Source organism: Mustelus asterias, chromosome 10 (genome assembly GCF_964213995.1).
Source record: "Mustelus asterias chromosome 10, sMusAst1.hap1.1, whole genome shotgun sequence".
In the NCBI taxonomy this organism is placed as follows: Eukaryota; Metazoa; Chordata; class Chondrichthyes; order Carcharhiniformes; family Triakidae; genus Mustelus; species Mustelus asterias.
The window spans coordinates 122309586-122328688 of NC_135810.1; the positions used below are offsets into that span (position 1 = coordinate 122309586).

The 19103-nt window shown below is 46.9% G+C and overlaps 1 protein-coding gene across 1 annotated transcript in view; it reads right to left on the reverse strand.

The window, feature by feature from the left end:
- Positions 1-10941: 10941 nt before the first annotated feature.
- ints4 (integrator complex subunit 4) overlaps positions 10942-19103 on the reverse strand; it is a 56418-nt gene continuing 48256 nt past the window's right edge. Inside the window, exons 21-23 of the mRNA XM_078222596.1 lie at positions 18927-19070; positions 15673-15793; positions 10942-12837 (exon numbers count right to left, since the gene is read on the reverse strand). Of these exons, the coding sequence (XP_078078722.1) occupies positions 12638-12837; positions 15673-15793; positions 18927-19070 (465 nt within the window). The 3' untranslated portion in view covers positions 10942-12637. The remainder of the gene's footprint in view (positions 12838-15672; positions 15794-18926; positions 19071-19103) is intronic.

A 19103-nucleotide genomic window follows, 5' to 3' on the forward strand; every position in this document is an offset into this window, starting at 1 on the left:
TGGTGGCACAGTGGTTAGCACTGCTCCCTCACAGCGCCAGGGACCCGGGTTCAATTCCTGGCTTGTGCGGAGTCTGCACATTCTCACGGTGTCTACGTGGGTTTCCTCCGGGTGTTCCGGTTTATTTCCACTGTCTGAAAGATGTGCTGGTTAGGTGCATTGGCCGTGCTAAATTCTCTAAATTCTCAGTGTACCTGAACAGGCTCCAGAGTGTGGCTGGGGATTTTCACAAGGTTTTCGATGCTTGACCGTCTGATTCAGAGTGCGACACTCGAGTCACATGATGTCTTTGATTCTGCCGGACATTGACGCTGGTACAGGAGTGAATTATTACACAGCAGAGCAACCGTGGCTCTGGGTTTACTCTGACTCAGGATGGGTAACATTAATCCACTGTTATATAACCACTTATCATGATCTTTTTAACACGTGCTGTCTCCTATCCAAAGTGGCTTCAACCCCATTTATTTTAAATGGGTTATCAGTTATAGAGTTTGGATATTAGTATGGCAGCAGAATTACCAATAGAATAGTAATACTGATTTTCTTTTGTAAAATTGTTAGTGCTGAGTGTTCTGTATTTTGTAACATAAATGTACAGCTGGAATTACAATAAAACCATCATTTTGCTGCAGAATTTAAATTTTTTCATGGGATGTGGGTGCCGGGCTTGGTCAGCATTTATCACCCTTGAGAAGGTGGTGGTGAGCCGCCACCTTGAACCGCTGCAGTCCGTGTGATGTAGGTACACCCACAGTGCAGTTAGGGAGGGAATTCCAAGATTTTGACCCAGGAACGGTGATATATTTTCAAATCAGGATGGTGAGTGGTTGGGAGGTGACCTTCCAGTTCAGATGCATCTGCTGCCGTGGTCCCTCTAGGTGGTGGAAGTCACAGGTTTGGAAGGTGCTGTCGAAGGAGCCTTGGTGAGTCTGCTGCATCTTGGAACAATCTGACTTCCTTTTCAAACTTTAGAATATCACAGCGTAGAAGAGGCCCTTCAGCCCATTGAGTCCACACTGACACATTAGAAACACCTGAATTCTCACCTAATCCCATCTGCCAGCACTTGGCCCATATCCCTGAATGTTATGATGAGCCAAGTGCTTATCCAGATTCTTTTTAAAGGATGTGAGGCAACCCGCCTCTACCACCCTCCCAGGCAACACATTCCAAACCATCACCATCCTCTGGGTAAAAAAGGTTTTCCTTAAATCAACCCCCAAAACCTCCTGCCTCTCACCTTGAACCTATGTCACCTCGTGACTGACCTTCGACTAAGGGGAACAGCTGCTCCTTATCCACTCCGTCCATGCCCCTTTGTTCAAATCTGGTTTTTCCCAGTGGAAGCCCAACGTAGGTGAGGAATGACAGAGCCACAATCACACCCAGTTTGAAGATATTCTTTGGAATTCTCTACCTCCAAAGGCCATTGAACATATTCAAGACATACTGATACACTTCTAAATATTAAAGATATCAAGGGATTATAAGGTGAGGATAGCACGGGAAAATTGTGTTGACTTAGAAGAGCTGCCGTGGTCAAATTGAATGGTGGGGCTGTCTTGAGGGGCCAAATGGCCTCCTCGTCCTATCAAGGGGCCAGACTGCAATGGGTAGAGATTTCTTCACCTGAACATAAGAACTCGGAGCAGGAGTAGGCCATCTGGCCCCTCAAGCCTGCTCCGTCATTCAATAAGATCATGGCTAATCTTATCGTGGACTCGCTCCAGTTACCCGCCCGCTGACCATAACCCTTAATTCCTTCACTGTTCAAAAATGTATCCTAAAGAGTTGCAGATTGTTGGAATTCACTGCTCCAGAGTGTTGTGGATGCTCAATTGTTGAGTTTTTTTAAGGTGGAGATCAAGAATATTTTGGACAGTAAGGGAGTTGGGGCAAGTGGGAATGGGATGACAAAGAGCTGAGTTAGAAGAGCAGCTCTGATCGATCTTGGTGCTGGCACAGGCTCAAGGAACCATGTGACTTTCTATCATTTTTTTGTAAAAGTGTGAGATGGGGAGGAGTTTGCAACCTCGCAGTCCTTCTTTGTCCATTGGAAGGGTAGATTGACAAACTGGACACAGTAGCAAGTCTGAAAATGACCAATATTGCAGTAAAAAGTCTCCTGCTTGGAATTCTCAAAGTTAAAGTTTGTCTATTAGTCACAAGGCTTACATTAACACTGCAATGAAGTGAAATTCCCCTAGTCAGCACACACTGGTGCCTGTTTAGGCCAATGCATCTAACCAGCAAGTCTTTCAGACTGTGGGAAGAAACCGGAGCACCCGGAGGAAGCCCACCCAGACACGGGGAGAATGTGCAAACTCCACACAGACAGTGACCCAAGCCAGGAATCGAACCTGGGTCCCTGGTGCTGTGAGGCAGCAGTGCTAACCACTCTGTCACCGTGCCGCCCCACTCATGTAACATTCCTAACTTTGCAGTCAGCAAATCCATTCTGAGAAGCTTCTGTTTTGTCATGGCAACAGGAACCTCGAAATATAGTTACTCACTTTTGAGTTGACTTTCCTGTCCCAAAAACTTTCACACTCACCAGAATCACTGGACTAGGGATGTAAATTGAAACCATTTTGTTTTTATAAAGCTTAAAAATGGTGCCCTGACTCTTGTTGAATGTCTGTTTGGAATGCTGGATTTCACAATGTATGTGAGCGAGCTGGAAAAGTGTTCAGAAAGGAGCACTGAAATTGATGCTCCGTCTCTTGGTGCAATCACACAGAAATAAATGGGTGATGGAATAAAGGAGAAAAGACCCCATTCCACAAATAAAATATAGAATGAACTGACTCGAGATAACTTTTACTTTATAAAACTCAAATAGTATGTAAATAACTGAGAACTTAAGGAGCTTAACCTGACAACATATGATCTAATTCCTGAGATGTGTGCCCAGAACTGAATGCAGTTATTCTGGATGCGGCCCAACCAGAACTCTGGCACCTGTTGGACAGCTGGTTAGTGATGCAGAGCGACACTAACAGCGCGGGTTCAATTCCCGTACCGGCTGAGGTTATTCACGAAGGCCCCACCACCTCAACCTTGCCCCTCGTCTGAGGTACAGTTGCCCTCAGGTTAAGTCACCACCAGTCATGGCCTGTTGTCATCTGGGACTCGTCAGATAAACAGATAAATAATTGGTTTATTGAAAAATTCTGAATAGGTTTCCTCCGGTTTTCTCCCACACTCCAAAGATGTGCGGGTTAGTGGGATTGGCTATGCTAAAGTGCCCCTTAGTGTCAGAGGAACTTGCTAAGGTAAATGCATGGGGTTGTGGGGTTAGGGCCTGAGTGGAATTGTGATTGGTGCAGACTCGATGGGCCGAATGGCCTCCTGCACTGTAGGATTCTATGATTCTAAAAATCATGGTGGCAGCTGTTGAGTTGCTGAAAGTTAGTGCAGAGTGCCATAGACCTTTCATTTTTATTCTGTAAATTAAGGAGATCTGCGTTTTACAATGTATTGTAATTATCTGTGGACTGAACTATTCATTATATTTTCTTTTTAATTTTAATGGTTGTAACCATGTCTGAATTAAGACTTATTTTATTATCATCGCAACGCAACAGCTGCCACCATGATTTGTCAATAAACCAATTATTTATCTATTTGTCTGACTTGGGGTCTAAACAGCTGAAGGGAGTTCCTTGAACTCAGCCGCTCTCCAGTTCGCCACCCCCCTCCCGCCACCCCCCTCCCCCACCCACCCACCTCCCGCCACCCCCCTCCCCCACCCTCCCGCCACCCCCCGCACCACCATCTGCAAGTTCCCCTCCAAGCCACTCATCATCCTGACTGGGAAATATATCGCCGTTCCTTCGCAGTCACTGGGTCAAAATCCTAACAGCACAAGGCTCCAGTTCCAGCTCCAGCTCAGCAATTTGTAATTGGTGGGAATTTGGGTCTTTACCTGTGCAATGAGGCTCAGTTTCTGCATTACTGAGGTCTCAATTGTTATTGCTCCCAATGCGGTCACCTCTACATTTGGAAGGCTAAAAGCAGACTGGGTGACTGCTTTGCGAACACCTTCGCTCAGTCAGTAAGCATGATGCCAACCTTCCTGCCACTTGCCATTTCAATTCACCATCTTAGTCTCATGCTCTCAGTTTTGTCCTTGTCCTGTCGTGAAGCCCAATGCAAATTGGAGGAACAGCACTTTATCTTTCCGACTAGGTATGTCACAGCTTTCTGGACTCAATGCTGAATTCAACAACTTCGGACCATGGACTCTGTCCCGTTTTCATCCCACCCTCCGGCTAGTCTGTACCTTGTTGCCGTGTCTTTGTTTTCCGACAGCAGTGACCCTTTTTCCGCAATGAACATATTCTGCTATTTTGTTTGCATACAGTGCTGATCTTCAATCTGCTCGGCTACAGGTCTTTAATACTATCATTACCACACCCTTTGTCTTGTGTTCTATGATATCCTGTCATCTGATCGCTCCTGACCTTTTATTTCACTCCACCTGCTCCGACCCCTTTTCCATTTCCAACAGCATAAAACCCATCAAATTTCCACCTCTCTCCGTTTTTGAAGACTCGGAACGTTAACTCTGTTTCTCTCTCCGCAGGTGCTGCCAGATCTTCTGATTTTCTGCTTTTATCTCAATTGTTACTTTCTGGCGTTGGAACTCCCTAAGTCCAGGGTTCACAATGTTTTACGAACTGTTTTGGTAGCCTGTCCTATCACCTTGGATGATTTATGCACAAACACTCCCAAGTCTCTCACATTTTGTACTCACTACAAAACGACACCATTTCTGGGGCTTTGACTGAGTGACACGAGGCGATGCTTTTATCCAACCTATCGGGCATCCCTCAGCATGGCTGGAAACTAAGAGTTGCTTCCCTACAGTCAGCAATATGCATGAATAGCAAAAGCCTTACGCAAACACAGGTGCTGATTAATGACTGCCGACCAGAACCCAATTAAACTCCTTTATTGCCAACACAATCCCAGCATCACCGCTCTAATGCTGGTAACCAGCCATAAGAATGAAGTTGTTTATTTTTAATAAATCAGCTCTAAATCTAATGGCCACAAATATCAGCAGGAAACCAGAAGGTGTAGTTAGCCTGCCTGTTAATCCTGACAACCCCAGCAATTATAACTCTGGGCAGCACGGTGGCACAGTGGTTAGCGCTGCTGCTTCACAGCGCCAGGGATCCGGGTTCGATTCCAGCCTCGGGTGACTGAGTGGAGTTTACACATTCTCCCCGTGTCTGCGTGGGTTTCCTCCGGGTGCTCTGGTTTCCTCCCACAGTCCGAAAGATGTGCTGGTTAGGTGCATTGGCCGGGCTAAATTCTCCCTCAGTGTAACCCAAACAGGCACCGGAGTGTGGCGACTGAGGGGTTTTTCCACAGTAACTTCATTGCAGTGTTAATGTAAGCCGACTTGTGACTAATAAATAAAGTTAAACCTGTTCAAACATCATCCAGTATGGCTCCCAGTCAATGGCTCAATCTTAAAGTCTTCAAATCCATGTTTCCTTGTATCATTACCTTCCTGTTATGGGGCAAATGTCGTTCAGAGTTAGAGGTTACAAGCTTGCGGGGGAAAGAGCAGTTACAATGACCATGCATTTGTACACAATCCAGGTTCAGCTGACCAGACTGTTTTGTCTGAAAGTTTAGTGGAAAAGTGCAGGATGTTAGGAAAACAAATGCAAAACGGCTTGGGCCTATGGGCTAAAGTGATTCAATCTCGACCAAAACCAATAGGATACCAATAGCAGATGTATAGGACAGGGATTATTGTGGGAAAATAGAGACAGCTTCCATGAATATAACCCATATATGAGCAGCACAGTAACACAGTGGTTAGCACTGCTGCCTCTCAGCGCCAGGGACCCGGATTTGATTCCTGGCTTGGGTCACTGTCTGTGCGGAGTCTGCACGTTCTCCCCACGTCTGCATGGGTTTTCTCCCACACTCCAAAGATGTGCGGGTTAGGTGGATTGGCTATGCTAAATTGCCCCTTAGTGTCAGGGGGACTAGCTAGGGTAAATACATGGCGTTGTGGGAGTAGGGCCTGAGTGGGATTGTGGTCGGTGCAGATGCGATGGGCCGAATGGCCTCCTTCTGCACTGTAGGATTCTATGATTCTATTAATCGTATCACCCACATCACTCCCTATCTCTGTAGCTTCCACATCTCTCTGCCTATGAATCTGGCCTCTTGTGCACCCTCCCTCTGGTGGCCATGTCTTCAGCTGTCGAGGTCCTAAATTCTGGAATTCCTTCCCTAAATTTCTCCACCTCTGTCCTTTAAGATGTCTCTTTCTTTGACTGTGTCAATTTTTGTCAGAAGACTCTACCGCAGACGTGAGAGATTTTACTGTGTGCAACATGAATTATTCTTCCTGCCATTGTCCAGATCAGCTGGACTGGCCAAAGTCTGAGCTCAACATTGACAGGCTTGTGTGTGGCTCCAGCCTCAACAGGCATTGGCTATACTCTAAGTTCATCATATGGGATATAAAACTCAGCAGAACGATAGAGTCTAAAACGGTAAAACTACAAGAGAGATTAGGAGGTCGTGAATCCATAGAATCCCCACAGAACAGGAGGTCGTCATTTAGCCCATCAGGTCTATATTGACTCTCCGACAGAGTATCTTACCCAGGCCCACTCCCCACCCTTTCCCTGTAACCCCACACATTTACCATGACTAATCCCCCCTAACCTACACATCTTTGGACACTAGAAGGCAATTTAGCATGGTCAATCTACCTAACCTGAACATCTTTGGACTGTGCGAGGAAACCAGAGCACCCGGAGGAAACCCACGGAGACACGGGGAGAATGTGCAGACTCCACACAAGCAGTGACCCAAGCCAGGAAATGGTCCCTGGCGTTGTGAGGCAGCAGTGCTGACCACTGTGCCACCATGCTGCCCAGAGTTATAATTAGTTGCTTGGTTGTCAGGAATAACAGGCAGGCTAACTACACCTTCTGGTTACAATCTTAAAATTAGAGCATGGCTGTTCAGGGATTTCTTCATGTAAAGGGGAGTGGAAATCTGGAACCCACTCTGCTTAATGTCTCACCCAGTTGCCAAAGGCGGATCAGAATTGTTTTGTCGTTGGCACAGTCTCGAGGGCCGAAGGGCCTTTTTCTGTGCTGTCGCCCTCCATGACTCTGAGAATTTTAAACAAATGAAAATAAAACTAAAAACATGCAAGATTTCTTCTGCCATTTTCTCACAGTTGTTCAGGCTGCTACTATCAAAACAGCACTGAGTGTTTACAAGTTTCTCAGTCACTCAAGGTCTTTTAATCTGAGCCTTTCAAATACCAACTTTACCAAAATTCTAAAACAAAGGCAAAGTACTGCAGCTGCTGGAAATCTGATAAGTAGAAAGAGCTAGAAGAACTCAACAGGCTTTCTCAATAGGAATGGGCAATAGATGCTGGCCCAGTCAGTGACACCCACATCCCATTACAAGTAATGGCCAAGTGGTATTATCGCTGGACTATTAATCCAGAAACTCAGCAAATGTTCTGGGGACCCGGGTTCAAATCCCGCCATGGCAGATGGTGGAATTTGAATTCAATTTTTTTTTTAAAATCTGGAATTAAGAATCTACTGATGACCATGAAACCATTGTCGGAAAAACTCATCTGGTTCACTAATGTCCTTTAGGGAAGGAAATCTGCTGTCCTTACCCGGTCTGGCCCACATGTGACTCCAGAGCCACAGCAATGTGGCTGATTCTCAACTGCCCTTCAAGGGTGACTAGGGATGGGCAATAAACGCTGGCCCAGCCAGCAATACCCATGTTTCATGAATGAATTTTTAAAAATAGGGCACAGAGTACAACAGCAAGGTTTTGCTAAATTTGTATAAGTCACAAGTTCACCCACACCTGGAGTTTTGAGTCCAGTTCTGGGTGCTGCGCTTCAGGAAGGACATGAAGGTTTCAGTCAGACAGAGCAAACAAGATTGACAAGAATGGTTTCGGGGATGAGGAGCTTCAGAAACGGACATAGATTGGAGAAGTGGCTTTGACAAAGGGTTGTCTGGACTCGAAACATCAGCTCTTTTCTCTCCTTACAGATGCTGCCAGACCTGCTGAGATTTTCCAGCATTTTCTCTTCTGGTTTCAGATTCCAGCATCCGCAGTAATTTGCTTTATATAGATTGGAGAAGTTGGGCTATTTTCCTTGGAGAACGCTGAGAGGAGATTTGATAAGAGGTTTGCAGAATCATGAGGGAATTGGACAGTAGACAGGGAGAAACTGTTTCCACTCATGAACGAGCAGGCACAGATGGTAATTGGTAAAAGAAGCAAAAGCGACATGAGGAAAAAAAACCTTTTCCATACAGCGAGTGGTTAGGGTCTGGAATGCAATAGCCGTGTGTGTGGTGGAGGCAGGTTCAGTCGAGGCATTCAAAGGGAATTAGAGTGTTATCTGAAAAGGTTCAGTTGCGGGGAGAGGCGGGGTATGGAATTAATTGCAGGCACGATGTTCCGAATGGCTTCCATCTACTCTGAAACAATTCTGTGATTCTGTCTGGCAGCATTTTTAAAGTTTATTTATTAGTGTCACAAGTAGGCTTACGTTAACACTGCAGTGAAGTTACTGTGAAAATCCCCTAGAGCATGCAGCACTCAAGGACAAAGGGAGGGGCAAAGAGACACTCGCATCCCAAGGAGAAACTAGTAACAATAGAGCTCCTTTTGCAAAACACAATTACTAACATCGGGCAAAAGCAAAATCCTGCAGATGCTGGAAATGTGAAATAAACAAACGAAGGGACAAAGAAACAAGACAAGACCTAACCAGCTAAACAAAGCAGGAGGAACCTCACAACACAAGATGAAGGCAGAGGTTATGGTCCCAAGTGATTGGTCTCGATGTTTAGTCTAGAAGGCTGTAACAGGCCGAGTAAAAGGATGAGAAGCTGTTCCTCAAGTCTGCATTGAGCCTCACTCTAACACTGCAGCAGACCAAGGACAGAAAGGTCAGAGTGGAAGCAAGGTGGAACATTAAAATGAGAATTGCCAAGATTCCTGTTGTATTCAGATGGGTGCTCTGTAGTCCTCTAGGGAAGGATATCTACCATCCTTACCTGGCCTACATGTGACTCCAGAGCCACAGCAATGTGGTTGACTTTCAACTGCCCTCCAAGAGCAACAAGGGATGGGCGATAAATGCTGGCACAGCCAGCGATGACCATGTCATTGAATCATAGAATCATACAGCGCAGAAGAGGCCCTTCGGACCATCGAGTCCATACCGACACGTTAGAAACACCTGAACTCCCACCTAATCTCATCTGCCAGCACTTGGCCCATAGCCCTGAATGTTATGATGTGCCAAGCGCTCATCCAGATACTTTTTAAAGGATGTGAGGCAACCTGCCTCTACCACCCTCCCAGGCAGCACATTCCAGACCCTCACCACCCTCTGGGTAAAACATTTATCCTCACATCTCCCCCTAAACCCCCTGCCCCTCAGCTTGAACCTATATCCCCTCGTAACTGACCCTTCAACTCAGGGGAATAGCTGCGCCTTATCCACTCTGTCCATGTCTCTTGTAATCAGGTCGCCCCTTCTCTGTCGCACGAATGAATAAAAAAAGTCAATTATACCCCACCTGGACCAAACCTTTAATGTCTTTACAACATCCATGACCACTCTCTCTGGCTGCCGCACCATGCAATCTTTTGTTAATCTCCTCTACCTACTCTATCACAGTTTCTCCTTTGTTCTTCCAGCCCGCCGCTCCCCCCCACCCCCTTCCTCAGTTTAAAAACTCTTTCATTTCTATCTAAACCTTCAGTTCTGATGAAAGGTCATCAGCCCGAGATGTTAATTCTATCTCTCTCACAGACACTGCCTGACCAGCTGAACACTTATTGTTTCTATTTCAGGTTTCCAAACATTCAGGGCAGGCTCGATCGACTGAATGGTCTCTTTCACTTTGCACGGTTCTCTGAATGGAAATGACTGCGTCACTGTCTCTCTTGGCCCCCCACCTCCCCTTCACTGTTGCAAATGGCTGAGATTCACACTCTTTGCAGATCATAGAAGCCTACAGTTCAGAAGGAGGCCGTTCGGCCCATCGAGTCTGCACCGATCACAATCCCACCCAGGCCCTATTCCCACAACCCCACATATTTACTCTGCTAGGCTCCCTGACACTAAGGGGCAATTTAGCACGGCCAATCCCCCTAACCCGCACATCTTTGGACTGTGGGAGGAAACCGGAGCACCCGGAGGAAACCCACGCAGATACGGGGAGAATGTGCAGACTTCGCAAAGACAGTGACCCAAGCCGGGAATCGAATCCCGGGTGCCTGCCACTGTGAGGCATCAGTGCTAACCACAGTGCCGTCCATAATCTGCATTGTGTAGCTATCTTCCACCCACTGCATTTAGTTGGGAGAAATAATCCTGCTTTTACTGTGAGATCGTGTTATGGTTTTGGGCAGAAGTTCCTTTAGCTGTGGTTTGTCGTGCCTCTTGCATCAACAGATTCAATGTGCTGCAGAAACGACTCTGTGGTCAGGAGACTCTGCTCTCACCGCGGTCACCACTTTGGAGACTGTTTGCTTTGTCTCTTCTCCAACTCAGTGGCTGAGACAGCCAATGTCAATATTCACTCTGAGATACAGTGGAACCGGGCTCCACCCAACTCAGCTTCCATTAGCCCAGATTGTACCGTCCTCATGCCAAAACTCCCATCCCCAAGAATTCCGAGCTCACAAAGTCAACAAAAACAAAAATCTCTGTCAGAAATGTTTCCAATTAAGTTGATTGCATTAAGTTGATCTTTCTCTGCATCCTAGCTGTGACTCTTAACACTACATTCTGCACACTCTCGTTTCCTTCTCTATGAACGGCATGCTTTGTCTGTATAGCGCACAAGAAACAATACTTTTCACTGTATACTAATACGTGACAATAATAAATCAAATCAAATCAATTTATTTGTTTAGCGAGATGTAAAAGTGGTCCCCAACTGCATCGACCAAAATGAACCACATGTTATTTAAAGCAGTTCCTTACACGGTTCTGGGTCTGCCAATGTCGCTCTCTCTCTCTCACATCTGCCCTCGGGATTTCAATGCGACTGCGCAGGTTCAGAACACATTTCAGAGCAGCAGCCGAAGCTTTCAAAAATGAAGTTCAAGCCGGCACTTCATACTGGGTAATACGTGAACTGGAGGGTGCACAAGATTGACAGGGTGAATGCTGGGAGGATGTCTCCCTGCGTGGGGGAATTACAACTCGGGGGGGGGGGGGGGGGGGGCAAAGTTTCACAGTGAGGGGCCTCTCATTTAAGATGGAGATGAGGAGGAATTTCTTCTTCGACTTTTAAATTGTCTCCCCCAGAGAACAGTGGCAGCTGAGTCACTGAATAGATTGGAGGTTGAGTTAGATTATTTATGTAGTCGAGGGTTGTGAGGGACAGACAGGCAGAGTTGAGGCTACAATCAGATCAGCCTTTATCTTATTGAATGCAGGAACAGGCCTGAGGGGCCGAATGGCCTCCTCCTATTTCTTACGGTCTAATGAAGAATAAAGACAAAAACTATTGGCTCCAATAGTTTCTCAGTCCCTCCTAAATCCCCTTCCACTCTGCATGATTCAGTCACAGAGCTAGTGTATCAGCTGGTGTATTCAGTCACAGAGCTGGTGTATCAGGCAGTGGTGTATTCAGCTCCTGTAATTAAAACTGTGCTGTAGCAATGTTAGGGGTCCCCGCCCCCTAATTCTGAATCCCATTTAAAATTAAGGCACTGTCAGGCGCGGTTCCACAAATGCTCGGATGTGTTCCGAGTGACAACTCTCAATCTGTACCAGAAAGCTGCTTCATGTTGTCCAAACTCAATCTCATCCTCATGCCCAGAGTTTCCAGCAAGGAGGGTCACCGGATAGCGAACAGGAGCTGGAAAACTGGCTCAACGTCCCTCCCCTGCTATCCTCCCTGCCCTCAGAGATCTGATGGCACATTAAGCACCCCAGCCCACGAGCTGGCCGAGACCCAGCTTACTCGATTCTGACCTTCTGCCTTGGTCTATTTTCTCAGGAAGGAACCAGGGTCAGCTCCCGATCTGTTGTCCCAAAACAAACACAGGAGTGGGATGACGGAGGCGTTGCAGCTTTAGTCTTTAGTGAATTTTGAGTTCTGGGCCACTGCATGTGACGAAGGAGTAATTCAACCCACAAACACTGAACATTTCAGAACCTTGATGACGTTAAAATCAAACTTTCAAAAAGAAAAAAAAGTCAATTGTTCTAAAAAAAGCTGTTTCCAAAAAATCTATCAAGTTCCTGAGTCTCTCGGTTTTGAGCGGAACGGTTTAGGATCCGGAGTGGCACAGAGCCCAAGACGATTTGAAAGGCAGCACAGGAATTCTCTCGGAGATTTGTTGATTTCAGTTGGTTTCAACATTCCTGTAACCAGTTAGACAAAGAGGATTTCTTACGAGTAACACCTCATGGTCTACAATCTGCGCACTTGCCAATGTTTTAACTCAAGGCTACAACAAGCCTGTGGCTGCTCCTGTCAGCTGGTTCACATTCTGTGAACCTCTCGACTTCAGACTGCTTTCTCCAGCTGGCTCGGGTCCTCTCGTTCCCCCTCCCCAGCACAGCTGGTCCTCACCGCCTGGCCGGCTTGGGCATTAGGTAGACCTTGACATGCTTGCTGAGATTGATGGTGCCCTCGATCACACTGTCTGTCTGCGGCAAACCATCCGTGCTATCGTTCCAGGCGGCTCTGCACACCGCACTCAGGCTGGACGCCCTGCTTCGGCTGGAACTGTAGGCTAGCAGCAACCGCACCTCGATTTGACAGGGCTCTGTGGGGAGAGGAGCAAATTAGAATCATTACCCGGCCTTCGCTGCCTCTCCTGGGAGGCACCCTGGTTGTTTTATTAACTTTACAAATACAAGCTATTCTTGTTATTGAGATGGAAAGATGCACACACCCACACACACACCACTGTGTCACCTGGGACTCCACGGGGAGCACTCCCGCTTCTGGAACATCACGGTTCAAATACCATTTCACAGATTTGAGCACAGAATGCAGGTGATCTTTGGAGAGAACTGGGTTAATAAAACACTTTGGTCGTTCTCAATCATTGTTTTGACTTCAGCATGAGTCATAGAGGCAAAACAGACCCTTCGGCCCATCGAGAGTGGTTGGAACCAAAGGTCAGCGTTTCTGCAAAGCAGGGGGCAAACTAAACAGCAAAGGGAGACTAAAACTGAGCACAAAAGGTCTTCAAATCTCCCCTTGTCTGAATGGGTTTAGGGTCTGTGTACAGAGCTACTGCAGGAATGAGATGAGGTTCATTTCATTTGAACAAATAGGCAGTCAATGCGGGCCTGGCCACTGACTCTCATTCCTTGAAGGAATGAGAAAAGCTCCCACAAACCTGAGCCCCAAAGGTTTTCATTCTTCTAACTCTAGCCGCTTGTGCACCCACCCCACCCTGCACCCCTCCCCCAATACCCCAGACACCACGAGGGGAGGCGATGGCCGAGTGGTATTATCACTAGACTATTAATCCAGACACTCAGCTAATGTTCTGGGGACCCGGGTTCGAATCCCGCCACGGCAGATGGTGGAATTTGAATTCAATAAAGAAAATCTGGAATTAAGAATCTACTGATGACCATGAAACCATTGTCGATTGTCGGAAAAACCCGTCTGGTTCACTAATGTCCCTTTAGGGAAGGAAATCTGCCATCCTTACCTGGTCTGGCCTACATGTGACTCCAGAGCCTCTGCAACCTGGTTGACTCTCAATTGCCCTCAGGCAACTAGGGATGGGCAATAAATGCTGGCCAACCAGCGACATCCATGTCCCACGAATGAATAAAAGAAACGCTTAAGTGATCAAATTGCTTTCAAAGTATAGACCCTGTGGTCTGGAATTCACTCTAAACTCACCTTGATCACCGCCACACCTCCCCTCTTCCCTCAGGCCAAATCCAAACTATTTACCCAAGCTAAGCTTCTGGTCACCCGGCTCCCCTACCCAACCTCATACTTCCTTCTTTGGCTCCGTGTCCTTTATTTTATGATTCACAGACACAGAAGCAGCCCAACTGGTCCCTGCTGGTGTTTATACTCCACACAAGCCTCCTCTCGCCCCTCTCCATCTCACCCTTTTCAGCAGATCCTCCAAGTCATTTCTTCATTTTTATTTATCCAGCTTCTCCTTACAACGTATCGATACTATCCACCTCAACCACTTGCTGCGGTAGTGAGCTCTCCATTCCCACCGCTCACTGGGTTAAGAAGTTTCTCCCCAGTTGGATTCATCAGTATCATTGTATATTTATCAGCCCTAGTTTTGGACTTACATAAGAACATAAGAAATAGGAGCAGGAGTAGGCCATCTAGCCCCTCGAGCCTGCCCTGCCATTCAATAAGATCATGGCTGATCTGACGTGGATCAGTACCACTTACCCGCCTGATCCCCATAACCCTTAATTCCCTTACCGATCAGGAATCCATCCATCCGCGCTTTAAACATATTCAGCGAGGTAGCCTCCACCACCTCAGTGGGCAGAGAATTCCAGAGATTCACCACCCTCTGGGAGAAGAAGTTCCTCCTCAACTCTGTCTTAAACCGACCCCCCTTTATTTTGAGGCTGTGTCCTCTAGTTTTAACTTCCTTACTAAGCGGAAAGAATCTCTCCGCCTCCACCCTATCCAGCCCCCGCATTATCTTATAAGTCTCCATAAGATCCCCCCTCATCCTTCTAAACTCCAACGAGTACAAACCCAATCTCCTCAGCCTCTCCTCATAATCCAAACCCCTCATCTCCGGTATCAACCTGGTGAACCTTCTCTGCACTCCCTCCAATGCCAATATATCCTTCCTCATATAAGGGGACCAATACTGCACACAGTATTCCAGCTGTGGCCTCACCAATGCCCTGTACAGGTGCATCAAGACATCCCTGCTTTTATATTCTATGCCCTTCGCAATATAGGCCAACATCCCATTTGCCTTCTTGATCACCTGTTGTACCTGCAGACTGGGCTTTTGCGTCTCATGCACAAGGACCCCCAGGTCCCTTTGCACGGTAGCATGTTTTAATTTGTTTCCATTGAGATAGTAATCCCATTTGTTATTATTTCCTCCAAAGTGTATAACCTCGCATTTCTCAACGTTATACTCCATTTGCCATATCCTCGCCCACTCACTCAGCCTGTCCAAATCTCTCTGCAGATCTTCTCCGTCCTCCACACGATTCACTTTTCCACTTATCTTTGTGTCGTCTGCAAACTTTGTTACCCTACACTCCGTCCCCTCCTCCAGATCATCTATATAAATGGTAAACAGTTGCGGCCCGAGTACCGATCCCTGCGGCACGCCACTAGTTACCTTCCTCCAACCGGAAAAACACCCATTTATTCCGACTTGCCCCACCAGTGGAAACATCTTCTCTGTATTTGCCCATCACCACTTGAAACACTATCAGGTCACCTCGAGAAAACAGCTGCAGCCTTTCTGTCTTTCTTGATGAATAGAATCGCTCATCTCTGGTGACATCCTTTAAAACCCTTCCTTGCCTTCTTTTTAAACCCTTGTCTGATTATATTGCTTGCAAAGCTCCCGTAACCTTCCTTCAGCCCTGAGTTACGGCAAGATGTTGACACCACCTCAGGTTACCTGTCCACGCTGTGTGGGAGAGATAGACTTGTGTGATCAATCGGTGTCTTCCAGGCCCAGGATTTCGGAAATCAGCCGGCTTGGGGTGGATTATATGGGCCTGTCCATCGGGATACATGATCTGCAGGTGATACCAAAGACAACTTTCACTGGATAGAATGAATACTTGGCAAGAGCAAAGAGGAAATTTGGTATGAATGTTACTGTATCACAGAATGGTTACAGCACAGGAGGAGGCTTTTGGCCTGCTGTATCCATGTTTAAGTTTTTAAAGTTTATTTATGAGTATCACAAGTAGGCTTACATTAACACTGCAATGAAGTTACTGTGAAAATCCCCCAGTCGCCACACTCCGGCGCCTGTTCGGGTACACTGAGGGAGAATTTAGCATAGCCAATGCACCTAACCAGCACGTCTTGCAGACTGTGGGAGGAACCCGGAGGAAACCCACGCAGACACGGGGAGAATGTGCAGACTCCACACAGACAGTGACCCAAGCCAGGAATCGAACCTGGGTCAAGGTAGCAGCGCTGACCACTGTGCCACCATGCCACCCATGCTGGCTGTGTGCGAGAATTCACCTAGTCTCACTCCGCCACCTGTTCCCTTCAGCCCTGGAAGCATTTGCTCTTCACAATATTTATCGGATGCTTTTAGTGAAGATCCTCCTCACCACTTGCTGCGTAAAAATGTTTTTCCTCTTGCCTCCATTGAGTCATTTGCCTTAAATCTGTGTCCATCGGTTCCGGATCCTTCCGCCAGTGGGAACAGTTTCCCCCCCCCCTATCTACTGTCTAGATCCCTCTTGATTTTGAACGTGGGATGTGATATTTCTTAAACAACACGATCACAAAAGATCCTTCCCAATAGTGAGAGCTCCTAAGTTATTAAAGATTGAGAATCTGAGGTGAAAGATACAGCTAGGCATTGTTGTTGCAAGAGAGCAAACGCCTTTCTTCACAGAGTGTGTGTATAAGAACATAGGTATTGACGTTGTGGTTTTTATTCCTCTGCAAGAAATATATGGTAACCATCATCTAAAAATCTAATCACCAATTCCAAGAGGTATTGATCAACTGGGCATGGTTCAGGGAGGTCTTGTGATTAGGATAGAATATTATGTAATTAACAGAGAACAAATTTGCAGGGTTGAAGACAAAAGGCTGAGGGGTGGGTCTAGGTGAAATGCTCCTTCTAGAGAGCCAGCACAGGCACATGGGCTGAATGGCCTCCTGTGCTGAATGATACAATTTTAAAATAGGGATGATTGGTTGATTTTATAAACTGGACACGAGGAAGATGTTCAAACACTCGACAGGGACAGCTCAGGCTGATTAAGTTGATGGCTGAGTTACAAAGAGAGGCCGCAGTAAAAGGGGAACAGGGAAGGCAGAAAGAATAGGATAATGATCATCTAATAACCTAATTATCAATTCCAATAGCTAGTGATCCTTTTGGAATTGTCAACTGACCATCTGGGGACCACCAGGGCAGCACGGTGACACAGTGATTAGCACTGCTGCCTCACAGCACCAGGGACCCAGCCTTGGGTGACTGGCTGTGTGGAGTTTGCACGGTCCCCCTCCCCCCCACCGTGTCTGCCTGAGTTTCCTCCGGGTGCTCCAGTTTTCTCCAACAGATCAAAGATGTGCGGGTTAGCTGGATTGGCCATGCTAAATTGTCCCTTAGTGTCCAAAGATGTGTAGGTTAGGGGGAATTAGCCATGGTAAATGCATGGGGTTACTGGGATAAGGCAGGGCCTAGGAAAGATGCGCTGTCAGAGAGTCGGTGCAAACTTGATGGGCTGAATGGCCTATGATCCATTGTTGGTCAGGATGGGTAGCTTTCCTACCTCTAGGGCAGAAGCTCTGGGTTCAAGTCTCACTTGATGGCCAGTCATGGAAGGTGTATTCATAATGTGGCCAAACAAGTTGGATTATCAGCCTGTAAATCCTTTCCATATGCTTGATGGCAGGCAGCAATAATGGGAGTTTCCCAGTCAGCCATGCTGCAGAAGGCAATGGCAAACCACTGCAGTGCCTAGTCAAGCTTCAACATGGACCAACCAAAGGAAGTCCATGGGTGCCAACGCCCTATTGGGGCATAGTAGCTGGTAATTGTTCAGAGCCTTGGTCAGGCCCCATCTAGAACACCATGCTCAATTCTGGGCATGGCATCTCAGGAAGGATATAATGGCCTTAGAGACAGTACAGTGCACAGTCACCAGACTGGGGTTTAAAGGATTTAAAAATAATGAAGACAGGCTACAGAGGCTAGACTTGCACTCGCTTGAAGTGTTTCAGATGATCACAAGATCTGACATGGTACATCGAGAGAAACGATTTCCTCTGTTGATGGAGGGCAGAGGGAATCTAGAACAAAGATTGAAACAAGCCTTAATATTTGAGCCAGGCAGTTCTGGGCTACATCAGAGAGCACCTCTTCACACGAAGGGGAGTGGAAATCTGGAACATTCTGATGGGGTTTAAATTGAACATTTTGAAACTGAGATTGATCAGATTATCTTAGCCAAAGGGATGTAGGGTCAAGGCAGGTAGGTGGAAGCAAGATACCGATCAGCCATGATCTCGCTGATTGATAGCACAGGCTCGAGGAGCTGAACGGCCTCCTCCTGCTCCTATATCGATCCTGGGTGACCACAAACCACTAGTGTAAATGCTTGGGTTTTGAAATGACCACCGGTTAGTAAGAACATAAGAAATAGGAGCAGGAGTAGGCCATTCAGCCCCTCGAGCCTGCTCCACCTTTCAGTGAGACCAAGACTGATCTTCAACCTCAATGCCATTTCCCACCTGATTCACACAGCTCTAGATTCTCTCAGTAACCAGGAATGTATCGACCGCAGCCAGTGGTTAGCACTGCTGCCTCACAGCACCAGGGGCCCAGGTTCGATTCCAGCCTCGGGTCACTGTCTGTGTGGAGTCTGCACGTTCTCCCCGTGTCTGCGTGGGTTTCCTCCAGGTGATCCGGTTTCCTCCCACAGTCTGAAAGACGTGCTGGTTAGGTGCATTGACCCAAAAACAGGCACTGGAGTGTGGCAACTAGGAGAATTTCACAGTAACTTCATTGCAGTGTTAATGTAAGCCTACTTGTGACGCTAACAAATAAACGTTTTAAAAAAAATCAATACATACAACAACCGAATATCCACAGGCCTTTCGGGTAGAGAACTTTGCAGAGTTAAAGATCTGCAAACAGGTCAAGTGAATGTCCCACTGATTGCGGTGACCTACCTGCACTTTAACAGTGTTCTGGGGGTCCTGCACATGTTCTAACGTGGCATCGATGTCCAGAGCTACCACCAGGCCAGACGTGAACCTCAGAGGATTGTCAGATTCTCCTGTCGGCTCAATGATGGTTGCAGAGGCCCTGTGCACCTACGAAATAAAAGGATTAGTCCGGTGTTGGAA